Source organism: Sapajus apella, unplaced genomic scaffold, assembly GCF_009761245.1.
Source record: "Sapajus apella isolate SASKATOON/1434 unplaced genomic scaffold, GSC_monkey_1.0 scaffold72, whole genome shotgun sequence".
Classification (NCBI taxonomy): Eukaryota; Metazoa; Chordata; class Mammalia; order Primates; family Cebidae; genus Sapajus; species Sapajus apella.
Genome location: NW_022437012.1, coordinates 10,668,254 through 10,685,181, shown reverse-complemented (window position 1 = coordinate 10,685,181; position 16,928 = coordinate 10,668,254). Strand labels below are relative to the sequence as shown.

General features: G+C 38.6%; 1 protein-coding gene across 8 annotated transcripts in view; it reads left to right on the top strand.

Moving 5' to 3' along the window:
- ZRANB3 (zinc finger RANBP2-type containing 3) overlaps positions 1 to 16,928 on the top strand; it is a 286,620-nt gene that overhangs the window by 164,930 nt on the left and 104,762 nt on the right. For all 8 annotated transcript variants that reach the window (XM_032250718.1, XM_032250720.1, XM_032250721.1 and 5 more), the window contains one exon: positions 11,524 to 11,695. In XM_032250718.1, the coding sequence (XP_032106609.1) occupies positions 11,524 to 11,695 (172 nt within the window). The remainder of the gene's footprint in view (positions 1 to 11,523; positions 11,696 to 16,928) is intronic.

Sequence of the window (16,928 nt, the reverse complement as noted above, 5' to 3'; positions counted from 1 at the left end):
AGCCAGGCTGATCTTGAACTCCTGACTTCAGGTGATCTGCCTGCCTCAACCTCCCAAATTGCTGGAATTACAGGCATGAGCCACCTTGCTGAACCAAAAGAATTTTTTAAGAGACGGGATCTTCTCAGTCACCCAGGCTGAAGTGCAGTAGCACAATCATAGCTTAATGCAACCTCAACCTCCTGGGCTTGAGCAATCCTCCTGTCTCAGCCTCCCAAGTAGTGAGGACTACAGAACCACAACATCATGCTCAGCAAATTGTTTTGTTTTTTACAGAGATTGGGTCTTGCTATGTTGCCCAGCCTGGTCTCAAACTCTTTGCCTGTAGCAATTCTGCCACCTTGACCTCCCAAATTGTTGGGATTACAGTAATGAGCCACCATGCCTGGTCTCAATATTTCCTTTTTTTTTTTCTTCTTCTTTTTTTTTTTTTGAGACAGAGCTTCACTCTTCTTGCCCAGGCTGGAGTGCAATGGTGTGTTCTTGGCTCACTGCAACCTCTGCCTCCCAGGTTCAAGCTATTCTCCTGCCTCAGCCCTCCAAGTAGCTGGGATTACAGACATGTGCCACCACATTCAACTAATTTTGTGTTTTTAAAAGAGACAGAGTTTCACTGTGTTGGTCAGGCTGGTCTCAAACTCCTGACCTCAAGTGATCCACCCCCTTGGCCTTCTAAATTGCTGGGATTGCAGGCGTGAGCCACCACACCTGGCCTCAATCTTTTTTAAGTGGCAGTTTCCCTCAAATTGTTCTGTAGATTCTGTGCAAAAACAGTCAAACCCGTCTGGGTGCCGTGGCTCATGCCTGTAATCCCAGCACTTTGGGAGGCCGAGGCAGGCAAATCACGAGGTCAAGAGATCCAGACCATCCTGGCCAACATGGTGAAACCCGTCTCTACTAAAAAACAGAAAAATTAGCTGAGCATGGTGGCATACACCTGTAATTCCAGCAGCTTGGGAGGCTGAGGCAGGAGAATTCCTTGAACCTGGGAGGCGGAGGTTGCAGTGAGCTGAGACTGCACCACTGCACTCCAGCCTGGCACCTGAAACAGAGTGAGACTCTGTCTCAAAAAGAAAAGAAAAAAAAAAACCAAGTACAATTTTTGTAGAAATTTACATTTTAAATCTAAAATGCCTATGCAAAGGCAAAGGATAGGCAAAGCAACTTTGAAAAAGAAGAAAAAATAAGATTCACACTGCTTTTCTTTATAGTCATCAATAAAGGAGACACACATAAATCAGTGGAACATACAGAATCTAGAAATAGACCCATAAATGTGATAAGTTGATTTCTGATAATATGCAAGACAATTCTCTGGAGAAAAGCTAGTCTTTTCAACACATGCCCTTGGAACAATTGGACATCCATATGTGAAAAGAAGAAGAACTCCAACCTGTATCTTAGACCATATGCAAAATTTAATAATAAATGGATTGTATATTTGGGACTTTGGGTTAGGCAAAGATTTTTTCAGACAGGGCACAAAGTTCATGAACCATAAAAGACAAAAGTGATGAATTTCACCTCATGATAATTTAAAATTTCTCTCTCTAACACTGTTAAGAGGTGAAAAGGCAAGCCCTAAACTAGGAGAGAAATTTTTAAACTACATATTTGATAAAGAAATATATAAAAAGGACACAAAATGAATTTTTAAAATAATATATTAAAAATTCTCACCCAGGCAGGGTGGCTCACATCTGCAATCCTAGGACTTTGGGAGGCCAAGGTAGGTGGATCGCCTGAGTCAGGAGTTCGAGACCACCCTGGCCAACATGGCAAAACCACATCTCCACTAAAAAAATATATGAAAATTAGCCAAGCATGGTGGCACACATCTGTAGTCCCAGCTATGTAGGAGGCTGAGGCAGGAAAATCGCTTGAACATGGGATGTGGAGGTTGCAGTGAACTGAGATTACACCACTGCCCTCCATTTTGGGTGACAAAGTGAGTCTGAAAAAAATTCCCAAAACTCAGTAATAAGAAAACAAAATAATTAATTTTAAAAATAGTTAAAAGATTTAGAAAGACACTTGACCTAAGGAGATATACAGAAGTCAAATAAACACATGAAAAACTGCCCAAGACCTTGGCCATTAGAGAAATGCAAGTTAAAACCACAGAAAGGTATGAGTACACACGCATTAGAATGGGTAAGATTTTTTTTTTTAAGCTTGCTATATCAAATGATGACAAGGATACAGAACAACTGGAACGTTCTGGTGGGAATTACATTGCTTACGTTGCTGCTGGGCATGCAAAATGTTCAGCCACTTTGGAAAGCAGTATGGCATGTACTGACCATATAGAGCAGAAATCCTCCTACTGGATGTTAGTAAAGATAAATGAAAACATGTTTACTCAGAAATCTGTGTGCAGTTGTTTATAGTAGCTTTATTTATAATAACCTAAAACTGGAATAATCCAAATGTTCTTCAACTAAAGTGACTGCAGAAATTGTCATATAGCCTTACAATGGAATGTATTACCAGATAATAAAAAGCAATGAACTATTAATATACCCCAATAACATATATAACTTTTTATTTTTTTGAGACAGTCTTGCACTTTCATCAGGCTGGAGTGCAGTGGAGCAATCTTGGCTCACTGAAACCTCCTCTTCCTGAGTTCAAGCGATTCTTCTGACTCAGCCTCCTGAGTAGCTGAGATTACAGGTGCCCACTACCACACTCAGCTAATTTTTTGTGTTTTTAGTAGAGATGGGGTTTCACCATGTTGGCCAGGATGGTCTCGATCTCTTGACCTCTTGATCCACCCATCTCGGCTTCCCAAGTGCTGGGATTACAGGCGTGAGCCACTGCACCTGGCCAACATATGTAACTTTCAAATGCATTATTCTAAGTGAAAGAAATAAGATTTAAAAGGCTACCTACTGTGTAATTCTATTTATATAACTTTCTGGAATGTACAGAACTACTAGAGAAAAAAACAGATTAATGGTTGCCAGGAGCCAAGGATGAGAAGAAAGGATTGCTACAAGAGGCACAAGAGAATCTAACTTTAAAAAATCAGAGGGTGATTTACAAAGTCAGAAGTTAACTCTGTATGTGTATATGTGTGTGTTCGTGAACACAGATAAGCATACATGTTCTTGGCCATAAGCTTCCTGTTTCATCATCATAAGCTAATGTTATGTGCATACTGGGAAATGCCTCTTTTTAAATTAAATATGATCAAAAGGAGATTAAAAGGCATATGTTTATTCTTTGAATTTAGAAAAGGATAGGCCGGGCGCGGTGGCTCAAGGCTGTAATCCCAGCACTTTGGGAGCCCGAGGCAGGTAGATCACGAGGTCAAGAGATCGAGACCATCCTGGTCAACATGGTGAAACCCCGTCTCTACTAAAAACACAAAAAATTAGCTGGGCATGGTGGCGCGTGCCTGTAATCCCAGCTACTCAGGAGGTTGAGGCAGGAGAATTGCCTGAACCCAGGAGGTGGAGGTTGCAGTGAGCCCAGATCGCGCCATTGCACTCCAGCCTGGGTAACATGAGTGAAACTCCGTCTCAAAAAAAAAAAGAAAAGGATAAATGAATTTTTACTTTGTAAAACTGAGTGAGAAAATAATTATTCTGAATCCAAACCAAGGTTCACGTTTCATAATATCTTTAGAGACATTTGCAATTTTTTAGCAGTTGCTAATTTTATTTTGTTAAGAATTAAGTATCCTTTTGTTTTAAACCTACCCCCAAACTGCACTACTTATACTTTGTCCTTAAAAATATTTTTCTTATTCATTTATACCTTTTCTCTTTCTTCTATGCACTTTACCTCTGCGATAACTACATTTACAAATTTGTTTTATAATTTTCTTTGCTTCCCATAAAACTGTGAACCTTAAACTTCAGAATCTTTCATTTTTAGCTGGGCCTGGTGGCATGTACCTGTAGTGCCGGCTACTCAGGCACCTGAAACAGGATAATCACTTGAGCCTAGGAGATGGAGGCTGCTGCACTATGGTCATGCCTGTGAATGGCCACTGTATTCTAGCCTCAACAATGTAGTGAAAACCCATCTATGGGGGGGAAAAAGGATTCACTCACTTCTTAGGCCATTTCAAGACTCTAGGAGGGAGTTTTAGCAGTTTGCACAAGATCATATGTCCCTATCAAATTTATAGAAGGAGACACTTTTAATAGATTAAAAGGTCTCTTTTCAGCAAAACTTCCTCTTCTCATATTTTTCCTTGTGTTTTGTGATGGTGGAGTATCAGCAAGCATTTTTAGGATCAGTCTAAGAAGAAATTACATTAGGGGTATGTTTGGTTTGGATTTAGTGGGCTATATTTGTGTATTTAGTTAGGTTACTGCTAGCCAACCTAGTATAGGAATGGCTTCCAGAAATATTTCTGGTATGGGGTAAGTGGACATATTGCAATGTGAACGTGTCCTATGGTGCCAGAAGCTGGGAACATGTGAGTACTGAAAGAGAAACAAGGTTAGAATGTAGAGAGCCAGAGGATAATCTTCGAATAATTATTATTTTTTTTTTTAACAAGTAGTCCTGCCATGGATCTTCCCATTCTTATAGCTTGTATTTGACAGAAATTTGATAGAGGTTGGTTTTTTTTTTTTTTCCAAATTTGATAATAATTTAGAAATATATGTACACACACAGAGTATGCCACTAAGTTATGAACTTGAAGTAAACTTAAAAAAATGATTATTAATAAACAACAAAATTTGATCATCCATACTTGGGTGAAGACTGAATTATCCTATTTCTCAAGTATTACAAAGTTATTGTCACCCTGAAGAGGCAGTCAAAGTATAAGCAGTGGATAGTGTTGAAAAAACATTATAGATATGATAAGTGGTTAATTAAAAAGTGTTATTTTTCTGGATTTAGAAACATATGTAAGCATTCATAAACTTTCTGTAATTTGTTTTCATTATAGACTCATATTTGTAGGTAATTTTTTATTCGTAATTCTGTGTAAGTAACAAAAGTATCTAACTCTAAAAGGGCTCATTGTATCTTTACTGGCCAATTTTTTCAGTCAAGTTGTGTCCATGCCTGCTGGGCTCTTGCCAGTCTTCTCAACTCTGTATACACCCCATTTTAAAGCATAGCATTATTTTTTTTAGCATACAGCCAATGCATGAATTATATTAATGTTACTATTCTAAGAAGCTGAGATAAGAATACAATATATAGAGAATGTTTCTTTCTGCACCTCAGTGGGGTGACTTGAATCCTTCTGGGGTCTACCCATCCCCACAGTTTGGAGATCACTGCTATGAAGTGTGAAGTTATTGAAGGTATCTTTCTTTAAGATTCTTTAACATTGGATTTTAATTACAAAAGTATTATTTGCTTTTTGTAAACTTTCAGATAGATAAAGTGAAAACAAAATGGGGTGACAAAACCTTAGTTTTTCACTTAACCTTTTCATTTCCTACCACTGTGACCCCCAATGTAAGCAATGTATCATATTCAATGTGTATTTTCCTGGAACTGTTTCCATTATTATACAGACATACATATGTACACACATCTACACACATACATAATCCTTCATACCAAGCATATTACTCTGCGGCTCCCATTTTTCATTTAACATATATCTTCGACATCCTTCTTACTCCATACACAAACATCTAAATGATTCTTATGAATAGTTGCTGAACAGTCCATAGTTGGCGTGCCCCACATTTTATTCAACCATCCCCCAAACAGTGGATCTTCCCATTTTATATATGTAGAAATTGAGAATTAGGAAAATCAAGTCCAAAACCTGAAGTCAGGAATGCTTCCTAGTCCCAGAATCTCTTGCTTTTGTGTAGCTGCACCCCCCACACACACACACAAAATAGTATGTAAATAGCATAGTAAAATAACCCCACGAAATATATTTAATGTAATTTTTATATTGTTAGCTAAAAGTTGGCTTTTAATAAAGCAAGACTTTGGAATCAGACTGCCTTAAGTTCAAATCTCAGCACCACTATTAACATCCATGAGATGTTGGGCAAATTCTTCAATCTCTTTGTGTCTCAGTTTCCTCATCCATAAAATGGGGATGATATTGGTACTTTACCTATGTATAGAGTTGTTATTAAGGCTAAATGTATTCATTCACAGAGTACACTCTGCTGTAACTATTATCATTGGCATTGATGTTGTCATTATATAGATATTTCTTAAATACTAATATTAACCGGGGGGGGGGGGTTTGGCATTGTGGAGCCAGTAGCTTGTTCTTTTTATTTTGTTTCTGAGGTTTTTTTAAAGTCTTATAGGCCTTCGAAAATTTCTAGCCCCAAGCAGGCCATTAAAAGTTCCCCAGCCCAAGATTCCAAGCAGTCTGACACCAGTGTAAGTACCCTTAGCTAAAAAGATCTGTAGCCTCAATGGGACTGGAGAGGAAATCCTGGGAAAATGTAGGACAGTGACTGCACTACACACATATATACTAGTTTCTGTTTTTGATTAAGAAACTCTATTTTTTGGTTTTTGGTTTTTGTTTTTTTTTTTGTTTTGTTTGTTTTTCAAGAGTAGTTTTAGGCTCGCAACTAAATTAAGCAGGAAGTACAGAGGGTTCCCATATACCCCATGCCTATACACATGCCACCCTCCACTATCAACACCTTCACCACAGTGGTATATTTGTTACAACTTCTGAACCTGCATTGACATATCATCACCCTATGTCCATAGTTTACATAGAGATTCACTCTTGGTATTGAACATTGTATGGTTTTGACAAATGTGTAATGATATGAATCTACCATTGTAGTATCATACAGAAGTGTTTCACTGCTCTGAAAATCCTGTTTTCTGTCCATTCATCTATCCCTCCTTTATAACCAAGGCAACCACCAATCTTTTACTATCTCCATAGCTTTGTCTTGTCCAGAATGTCATATAGTTGGAATCATACAGTATTGTAGTGTTTTCAGATTTGCTTCTTTCCCTTAGTAATAAGCATTTTAGTTTCCTCCATGTCTTTTCATGGCTTGATACGTCATTTCTTTTTAGGACTAAATGTTTTTTTGTCTAGATGTACTACAGTTTATCCATTCCCCTACTGGTCATCTTGGTTGCTTCCAAGTTTTTGCAATTATGCAAAAAACTGCTTTAAACACCCATACGCAGGTTTCTATGTGTACACTTGTTTTCACTGTGGTAATGCTGGCCTCATAGAATGAGTCCAAAAGTATTCACTCTGCTTCTAGCCTCTGAAAGAGATTATAGAGAATTGGATAATTTCTTTAGTAGAATTCACCGGTGAGCCATCTGGGTCTGGTGTTTTCTGTTTTGGAGGATTATTACTTTTTAATATATGTCTTTAGTACATAAGAACTATCCAGATTGTCTATTACTTCTTGTGAGAGTTTTGGCAGATTGTGATTTTCAAGGAATTGATCTGTTTTCATCTAGGTGATAAGATTTGTTAGCATAGATTGTTCATAATATTCCTTTATTATATTTTTAGTGTCTTTGAAATCTGTAATGATGTCCCTCTTTCATTTCTGATATTAGTAATTTGTGTTGTCTCTCTCTTTTTCTTAACCTTGCCAGAGGCGTATCAATTTTATTGATCTTTTCACAGAACCAGTGTTTTAGTCTGTTTTGTGTTGCTAAAAGAGAATACATGAGACTGGGTAATTTATCAGGAAAAGATGTTTACTTAGCTCATGGTTTTGCAGGCTGGGAAGTTCATAAAACATTGTCCCAGCATCTGCTCATCTTCTGATGAGAGCATTTTGTTCTGCATCACAGTGTGGCAGAAAGTCAAAGAAGAGGATATGTGCAAAGAGGCCAAACCTAACGAGTGTCCTGGCTTTACAATACTTTTGTGGAAACTATTCCATATCTGCAAGAACTAATGCAGTCTCATCAGAGCAAGAACTACCCACTATCCTGCGGACAGCACCAAACCATTCATGAGGGATCTATCCCCATGACCCAGACACCTCCCACTAGGCCTCACCTCCCAACACCAGCACAGCAACCTCTGCTTCCCAGGTTCAAGTAACTCTCCCATCTCAGCCTCCTGAATAGCTGGGACTACGTGCATGTGCCATTATGCCCAGATAATTTTTGTAGCTTTTTGGTAGGGACAGGGTTTCACCATGTTGTCCAGGCTAAGTCTCAAACTCCTGAGTTCAAGAGATCCATCCACCTCCGCCTCTCAAAATGCTGGGATTACAACAGGCTTGAGCCACCATGCCCAGCCAGCCACTGACATTTAAAGTAATTATTGATATTGTTCGATTAATAGCTACTATGTTTGTTAATGTTTTTCTGTTTGTTGCCCTTGTTCTTTGTTTCTATTTTGTCTTCCACACTCTTTCTGCCTTCTGCGGCTTTAATTGAGCATTTTGTATAATCCCTTTTTCTCTTCTTTTTTTTTAGTATGTCAATTATACTTTTTTCAATACTTTTTTTAGTGACAGCCCTAGAGTATGCAATATACATTTACAACAAAACTAAGTCTGATTTATGAAAGTCCAGAATAGGGAAATCTGTGGAGAAAGAAAGTAGATTAGTGATTGCTTATGCCTGGAGAGTTATGACAGATGTTCAAGGGTAATAGCTAAAGGATACAGAGTTCCTTCTTGAGGCGATGAAAATGTCCTAAAATTTACTGTGTTGATGGTTGCACACATTTGTGAATGTACCAGAAATAACTGAATTATTCACTTTGGGTGAATTGTATAGCATTATAGATTCAATTTCAATAAAACGATTTTAAAATGTAAGATATTCCAAAAAGTATATGTAATTATTATCAAATTTAAAGAGACTAGGGGTTTACAGGTGGTACCTCTTCTAGCCCTCCCTACCCCTCTTATTTCCCCTTTGCACCCCGAACATGGATCTGGGGTTTTGACAAATGTGGTGTTACCACCACTTTTTAGAACAAATGCCACTACTAGCATTCCAAGCTGTAGATGAAAGAGATGGGTGCGGGGAGAGTGGGTAACAAGAAATAATTCCTCTGAATCATGGTTCATGCCAGGCATATGGCTTAGGATCAACTAGTGACATAAGACCCAGGAGGCAACTAGCTAAAACTTCTCTCAATAGCGTACCCTCTCCTGGAGCAGGGAGGAAACCTTATTGTTACAGACCAGGTACTGGCACGATGACACTCTGAAAATAGATTGCTCAGACTTCAAAACAGATCTGCACTTCAGGAGTACAACTATTGGTATTCTGTAGGAGGCAAGTGTGGCCTATGTGGTTAGCCTGTTTGAAGACACTTGTATGTTGTCTCTACCAGCATGTAGCAGTCATACCAAAAGACCTCCAGCTAGCATATTGTACACCTGTACAATGTCTCATGTAAGTAGAGAGTATACTTCAGCATCCATTTTCATCTGGGCACGGTGGCTCACGCCTGTAATCTCAGCAGTTTGGGAGGCCTAGGTGGGAGTTTGAGACAAACCTGGCCAATATGGTGGAACCTCGTCTCTACCAGAAGTACAAAAATTAGCTGGGCATGGTGGTGCATGCCTATAGTCCCAGCTACTCGGGAGGCTGAGGCAGGAGAATTGCTTGAACCCTGGGATGGGAGGTTGTGGTGAGCCAATATCACCCCACTGCACTCCAGGCTGGGCAACAGAGTGAGACTCCATCTAAAAAAAAAAAAAAAAAAATCCATTTTAATGGCAAACATTGCATTTTCAACAAAACAAAACCACCACCTACTAACTTCTCAATATTGGTAGTTCTGAATGTTAGATTTTTTTGTAACCATGTGATCAAAATATCCTAAGTGTATGAATGGAAAGATAGGTGTAGAATAGGTATTGGCAAGTATTTTCCCATTTTTATTAGTGTGTGATTTTTTTTTTTTTTTTTTTTTTGAGACAGAGTTTGCTCTGTCACCCAGGCTGGAGTACAGCGGCATGATCACGGCTCACTGCAACTTCCACCTCCTGGGTTTAAGCGATTCTCCCACCTTAGCCTCCCGAGTAGCTTGGATTACAGGTGTCCAACGCCACACCCAGCTAATTTTTGTATGTTTTGTAGAGACAGGGTTTCACTATGTTGGCAAGACTGGTCTTCAACTCTTGACCTTGTGATCCGCCCGCCTTGGCCTCCCAAAGTGCTGGGATTATAGGCGTGAGCCACTGCGCCCGGCCTGTGAATTTTTAATATAAATATGGGAACATAATGCATTAAAGGAAGTCAAAATATTTTAGTGAACAAGTTTCAGCGATTCAATTTATAACAGTTATTAAGTAAACCCATTAAAATGTTTATAGAATGATAGCACTTAGCTTTTTTTAAAAAAAAAAGTACATTTCTTATTGATGACAACTAAATGGCATGTGTATAATTTTATCATACAGTAGATTCCATTCATTCACTATAGTTATGTAATTGAGTCTACATGCAAGTATATCATTTTAACATTGCATATACTATTTATGTTTAATAGTTATTTTTTAAAAAGCTAACGTTAACGAGTTCCACGTTTCTCAAATTCACATCTATTCATGCTAAAATCCACCCAGTATTTTTTTATCCAGTAAAATGAATAGTTACTTAAATATTATATCTAGTAATCATAATCCAACCTAACAGAAATTTTTTCTTTGTAAATTATTCTCTAACAGCTGTTTTCAATAATGGGTAGTATGTACCCCTGGGAGATGATTGGGAATTTTATGGGGTAGTATTTTGGTTGTCACATTGATAGGCAAATGTTACTGGATCAGTAGCCCTAATGTGTAAGTTCAATTGATTTCAGTCAGTTGTCCTAATGTGTAAGTTCACTAGATTTCATCCCTTCTCTTAACATTTTTTTACAGTACTTGCTAATTTCCTCAGAGGTCTAGAGAATAACTTGTCTTTTGCAAGCAGTTTAAGTTACTGCTTTCTTTCTTTTGCCAAGTCAGTTACCGCTTGTCTGTCTGCATCATGCCATCTAAATATTTCTTTAAATCGCTTATCTTCTGATGTCTCCTCTTTCATAGTAGATTTGTGTCCTCTTATTTTATCCCTTTGCTGTCAATCCAGCAAAGGGTTGGAAAGGAAGAAGTGATTTCAAAGGAAAAAGAGACCACCTTGTAATCAATCTGCTATGCTTTAACACCTCTATTGGAGGTAGCGTCTCCTCCTAGACCGCATAGGAAATGTTCTAGGTGTTTTTGGTTATTATAATGACTGGCTGATGCGTTGGCAGTTCATGCCTGCTTTACAGCTAGATCTGCTAAAACATACTGCCATATGTGAGCCCACCCAAAATGCCAGTAACAACCCGATTTACAAACAGTGACCTAGTACAATTCAAGTTCATCGCACCCTTGCGTTAACTCAGTGTAAACAGTATGTTTAGAAACTAACATCTTCTCTAATTGAGAGTAGTGTCAGATCTTACTCATTACTATTTTTCAGGCTGAGCTTTTGAAACTGATGTTCATTCAGAAATAAAAATGAGTACAGTCTTGGCTCCTTATCATTAAAAGAAAACACACATTGGATAAACTGTTTTCTTAACTCCAGCATTCAATTTTGCTACATGTTTTGTCTTCGTATTAACAGATATTTTGGTAAAAGACCTCAGTGGGATTGTAGAGGGGCATCAAATCTTAAGGAACTTCACCAGCTATTAAGTGACATAATGATTAGAAGATTAAAGACTGAAGTTTTAACCCAGCTGCCCCCTAAAATCAGACAGCGTATTCCATTTGATCTTCCATCAGCAGCAGCCAAGGTGAGAACCCTTGCTTGATTGAAAGTCTTACTTTAAATAACTTTGATTATACTATTACAGATTGCACATATTTCATATTTCACAGAAGGAAAGGTTTGCTTTCCTAAAATGGATTTAATTAATAGAGCCTACAAATTGGTTTTGTATTTCAGCAAAAAAAGTAGGAAGATTTCAGTTTTATACGTAAATTTGATTTCATCAAATACGTAAAAAGATACGGTAACCTAGTGATTTTTTTTAAAAGTACTTTTTGCTGAAAAAAGTACTTCAGTTACAACAGAGATGTAGTATTAAGAATTGTAAATATCAGCCTGGCAAGGTAGCTGACACCTGTAATCCCAACACTTTGGGAGGCCGAGGCGGGTGGATCACCTGAAGTCAGGAGTTTGAGACCAGCCTGGCCAACATGGTGAAACCTCATCTCTACTAAAAATACAAAAAGTAGTTGGGCATGGTGGTGCAGGCCTGTAATCCCAGCTACTCAGGATGCTGAGGCAGGAGAATCACTTTAACCCAGGAGGCAGAGGTTGCAATGAGCTGAGATCATGCCATTGCACTCCAGCCTGGTGACAGTGGGAGCGAGACTCCATCTGAAAAAAAAAAAAAAAAAAGAATTCCAAGTATCTATAAGGTGTAAAGCCCAATAATTAACAAGGGAAATTGTGTTTCTCGCTCTAGAATTTCTTTTTAAAGTATGAATAGCTGTCTTCCAGAATAACTTCATGCAGCCCTATTCTTGAAATTCTTTTTTTTTTTTTCATATTTGTGTATGTTTATTTTAGATCACTGAAACTTCACAGACTTTAACAGCAAACAAAGTTTAAAAAATTTAGTTCTGTACTTTAGCTCCAACTATCTCTATTTTTTTTTTTTATTGCATTTTAGGTTTCGGGGTATATGTGAAGAACATGCAAGATTGTTGCATAGGTACACACATGGCAGTGTGATTTGTTGCCTTCCTCCCCTTCACCTATATCTGGCATTTCTCCCCATGCTATCCCTCCTTACCTCCCCACGCCCCCGTCCCTCCCCCATTTTCCCCTAACAGAACCCAGTGTGTAGTGCTACCCTCCTTGTGTCCATGTGTTCTCATTATTCAACACCCGCCTATGAGTGAGAACATGTGGTGTTTGATTTCTGCTCTTGTGTCAGTTTGCTGAGAATGATGGTTTCCAGGTTCATCCATGTCCCTACAAAGGACACAAACTCATCATTTTTGATAGCTGCATAATATTCCATGGTGTATATATACCACATTTTCCCTGTCCAGTCTATCATCGATGGGCATTTGGGTTCGTTCCAGGTCTTTGCTATTGTAAACAGTGCTGCAATGAACATTCGTGTGCATGTGTCCTTATAGTAGAACGATTTATAATCCTTTGGGTATATACCCAGTAATGGGATTGCTGGGTCAAATGGAATTTCTATTTCTAGGTCCTTGAGGAATCGCCACACTGTCTTCCACAATGGTTGAACTAATTTGCACTCCCACCAACAGTGTAAAAGTGTTCCTATTTCTCCACATCCTCTCCAGCATCTGTTATCTCCAGATTTTTTAATGATTGCCATTCTAACTGGCGTGAGATAGTGTCTCATTGTAGTTTTGATTTGCATTTCTCTAATGACCAGTGATGATGAGTATTTTTTCATGTTTGCTGGCCTCATGTATGTCTTCTTTTGTAAAGTGTCGGCTCATATCCTTCGCCCACTTTTGAATGGGCTTGTTTGTTTTTTTCTTGTAAATCTGTTTTTGCCCATTCAGTATGATATTGGCTGTTGGTTTGTTGTAAGTAGCTTTTATTATTTTCAGATACGTTCCATCAATACCTAGTTTATTGAGGGTTTTTAGCATAAAGTGCTGTTGAATTTTGTCAAAGGCCTTCTCTGCATCAATTGAGATACTCATGTGGTTTTTGTCTTTGGTTCTGTTTATGTGGTGAATTATGTTTATAGACTTGCGTATGTTGAACCAGCCTTGCATCCCTGGGATGAAGCCTGCTTGATCATGGTGGATAAGCTTTTTGATGTGCTGCTGCAGTCGGTTTGCCAGTATTTTATTGAAGATTTTTGCATCTATGTTCATCACGGATATTGGCCTGAAGTTTTCTTTTCTTGCTGAGTCTCTGCCAGGTTTTGGTATCAGGATGATGTTGGTCTCATAAAATGATTTGGGAAGTATTCCCTCTTTTTTGGATTATTTGGAATAGTTTCAGAAGGTATGGTACCAGCTCCTCTTTGTATGTCTGGTAGAATTCAGCTGTGAACCCATCTGGACCTGGGCTTTTTTTGGGTGGTAGGCACTTAATTTCTCCCTCAACTTCAGACCTTGTTATTGGTCTACTCAGGGTTTCGACTTCTTCCTGTTTAGGCTTGGGAGGATGCAAGTGTCCAGGAATTTATCCATTTCTTCCAGGTTTACTAGTTTATGTGCATAGAGTTGTTTGTAATAATCTCTGATGATGGTTTGTATTTCTATGGAATCTGTGGTGATATCCCCTTTATCGTTTTTTATTGCATCTATTTGATTATTCTCTCTTTTCTTTTTTATTGATCTGGCTATTGGTCTGTCTATTTTGTTGATCTTTTCGAAAAACCAGCTCCTGGATTTATTGATTTTTTTTTTGAAGGGTTTTTTGTTTCTCTATCTCCTTCAGTTCTGCTCTGATCTTAGTTATTTCTTGTCTTCTGCTAGGTTTTGAGTTTTTTTGATCTTGCTCCCCTAGCTCTTTCAATTTTGACGGTAGGATGTTGATTTTGATCTCTCCTTGCTTCTCATGTGGGCATTTATTGCTATATATTTTCCTCTAGAGACTGCTTTAAATGTGTCCCAGAGATTCTGGTATGTTGTGTCTTCATTCTCATTGGTTTCAAAGACCATCTTTATTTCTGCCTTCATTTCATTGTTTATCCATTCAAGAGCCAGTTGTTCAGTTTCCATGAAGCTGTGCGGTTCTGAGTTAGGTTCTGAATTCTGAGTTCTAACTTGATTGCACTGCGATCTGAGAGACTGTTTGTTATGATTTTCGTTCTTTTGCATTTGCTGAGGAGTGATTTATTTCCAAATATATGGTCAATTTTAGAGTAGGTGTGATGTGGTGCTGAGAAGAATGTATGTTCTGTGGATTTGGGGTGGAGAGTTCTGTAAATGTCTATTAGGTTTGCTTAGTCCAGGTCTGATTTCAGGTCCTGGATATCCTTGTTAATTTTCTGTCTAGTTGATCTAATATTGACAATGGGGTGTTAAAATCTCCCACTATTATTGTGTGGGAGTCTAAGTCTCTTTGTAAGTCATTAAGAACTTGCCTTATGTATCTGGGTGCTCCTGTATTGGGTGTGTATATATTTAGGATCTTTAGCTCTTCTTGTTGCATTGATCCTTTTACCATTATATAATGTCCTTCTTTGTCTCTTTTGATCTTTGTTGCTTTAAAGTCTAATTTATCAGAGATGAGAATTGCAACTCCTGGCTTTTTTTTGCTCTCCATTTGCTTGGTAAATCTTCCTCCATCCCTTTATTTTGAGCCTTTGTGTATCCTTGCATGTGAGATGGGTTTCCTGGATACAGCCCACTGATGGGTTTTGTCTTTTTATCCAATTTGCCAGTCTGTGTCTTTTGATTGGGGCATTTAGTGCATTTACATTTAGCGATAATATTGTTATGTGTGAATTTGATACTGACATTTTGATGCTAGCTGGCTGTTTTGTTTGTTAGTTGATGCAGATTCTTGATTGTGTTGATACTCTTTACCATTTGGTATGTTTTTGGAGTGGCTGCTACTTGTCATTCCTTTATATATGTAGAGCCTCTTTCAGGAGCTCTTGTAAAGCAGGTCTGGTCGTGATGAAATCTCTGAGTACTTGCTTGTTCGCAAAGGATTTTATTTTTCCTTCACTTATGAAGCTTAGTTTGGCTGGATAGGAGATTCTGGGTTGAAATTCTTTTTTTTAAGGATGTTGAATATTGGGCCCCACTCTCTTCTGGCTTGTAGGGTTTCTGCTGAGAGATCTGCTGTGAGTCTGATGGGCTTCCCTTTGTGGGTAACCCGACCTTTCTCTCTGGCTACCGTTAGCATTTTCTCCTTCATTTCGACCCTGGTGAATCTGACGATTATGTGCCTTGGGGTTGCTCTTCTTGAGGAATATCTTTGTGGTGTTCTCTGTATTTCCTCAACTTGAATATTGGTCTGCCTTGCTAGGTTGGGGAAGTTTTCCTGGATAATATCCTGAAGAGTATTTTCCAGCTTGGATTCATTCTCTCCGTCACATTCAGTTACACCTTTCAAACGTAGATTAGGTCTTTTCACATAGTCCCACATTTCTTGGAGACTTTGTTCATTCCTTTTTACCCTTTTTTCTCTATTTTTGCCTTCTCATTTTATTTCACTGAGTTGATCTTCAACCTCTGATATCCTTTCTTCTGCTTGGTCAATTTGGCTGTTGAAACTTGTGCGTGCTTCGCAAAGTTCTCGTGTTGTGTTTTTCAGCTCCATCAATTCACTTATATTCCTCTCTGTGTTGTCCATTCTCATTAGCATTTCGTCAAATCTTTTTTCAAGGTTCTTAGTTTCTTTGCATTGGGTTAGAATATGTTCTTTTAGCTCACTGTAGTTTCTTATTACCCACCTTCTGAAGCCTGATTCTGTCATTTCATCACACTCCCTCTCCATCCAGCCTTGTTCCCTTGCTGGTGAGGAGTTGTGATCCCTTGTAGGAGGAGAGGTGTTCTGGTTTCGGTTGTTTTCATCTTTTCTGCGCTGGTTTCTTCCCATCTTTGTGGGTTTATCCACCTGTTGTCTTTGTAGTTACTGACTTTCAGATTGGGTCTCTGAGTGAACTTCCAGTTTGTGGATGCTGAATTTACTTCTTTTTCTTAGCTTTCCTTCTAACGGTCTGGCCCTTCTGCTGTAGGACTGCTGAGGTCCACTCCAGGCCTTGCTTGCCAGGGGATCACCTGCAGCAGCTGCAGACCAATAAGGGTTGCTACCAGTTTCTTCTTCTGCTATCTTTGTCCCAGAAGGATGCCTGCCAAATGTCAGTCTGTTATCTTCTGTATGAGGTGACTCTTTGGATATACAGGGGTCAGGGAGCTGCTTGAGGAGACAGTCTGTCCTTTATTGAAGCTAAAGTCCTGAGCTGTGAGCTCCGTTGTTCATTCAGAGTTGCTGGGCAGTACGTTTAGGTCTGCTGCAGCAGAACTCATAAACTCCCCCCCTTTTTTTTTTTTTTTTTTTTT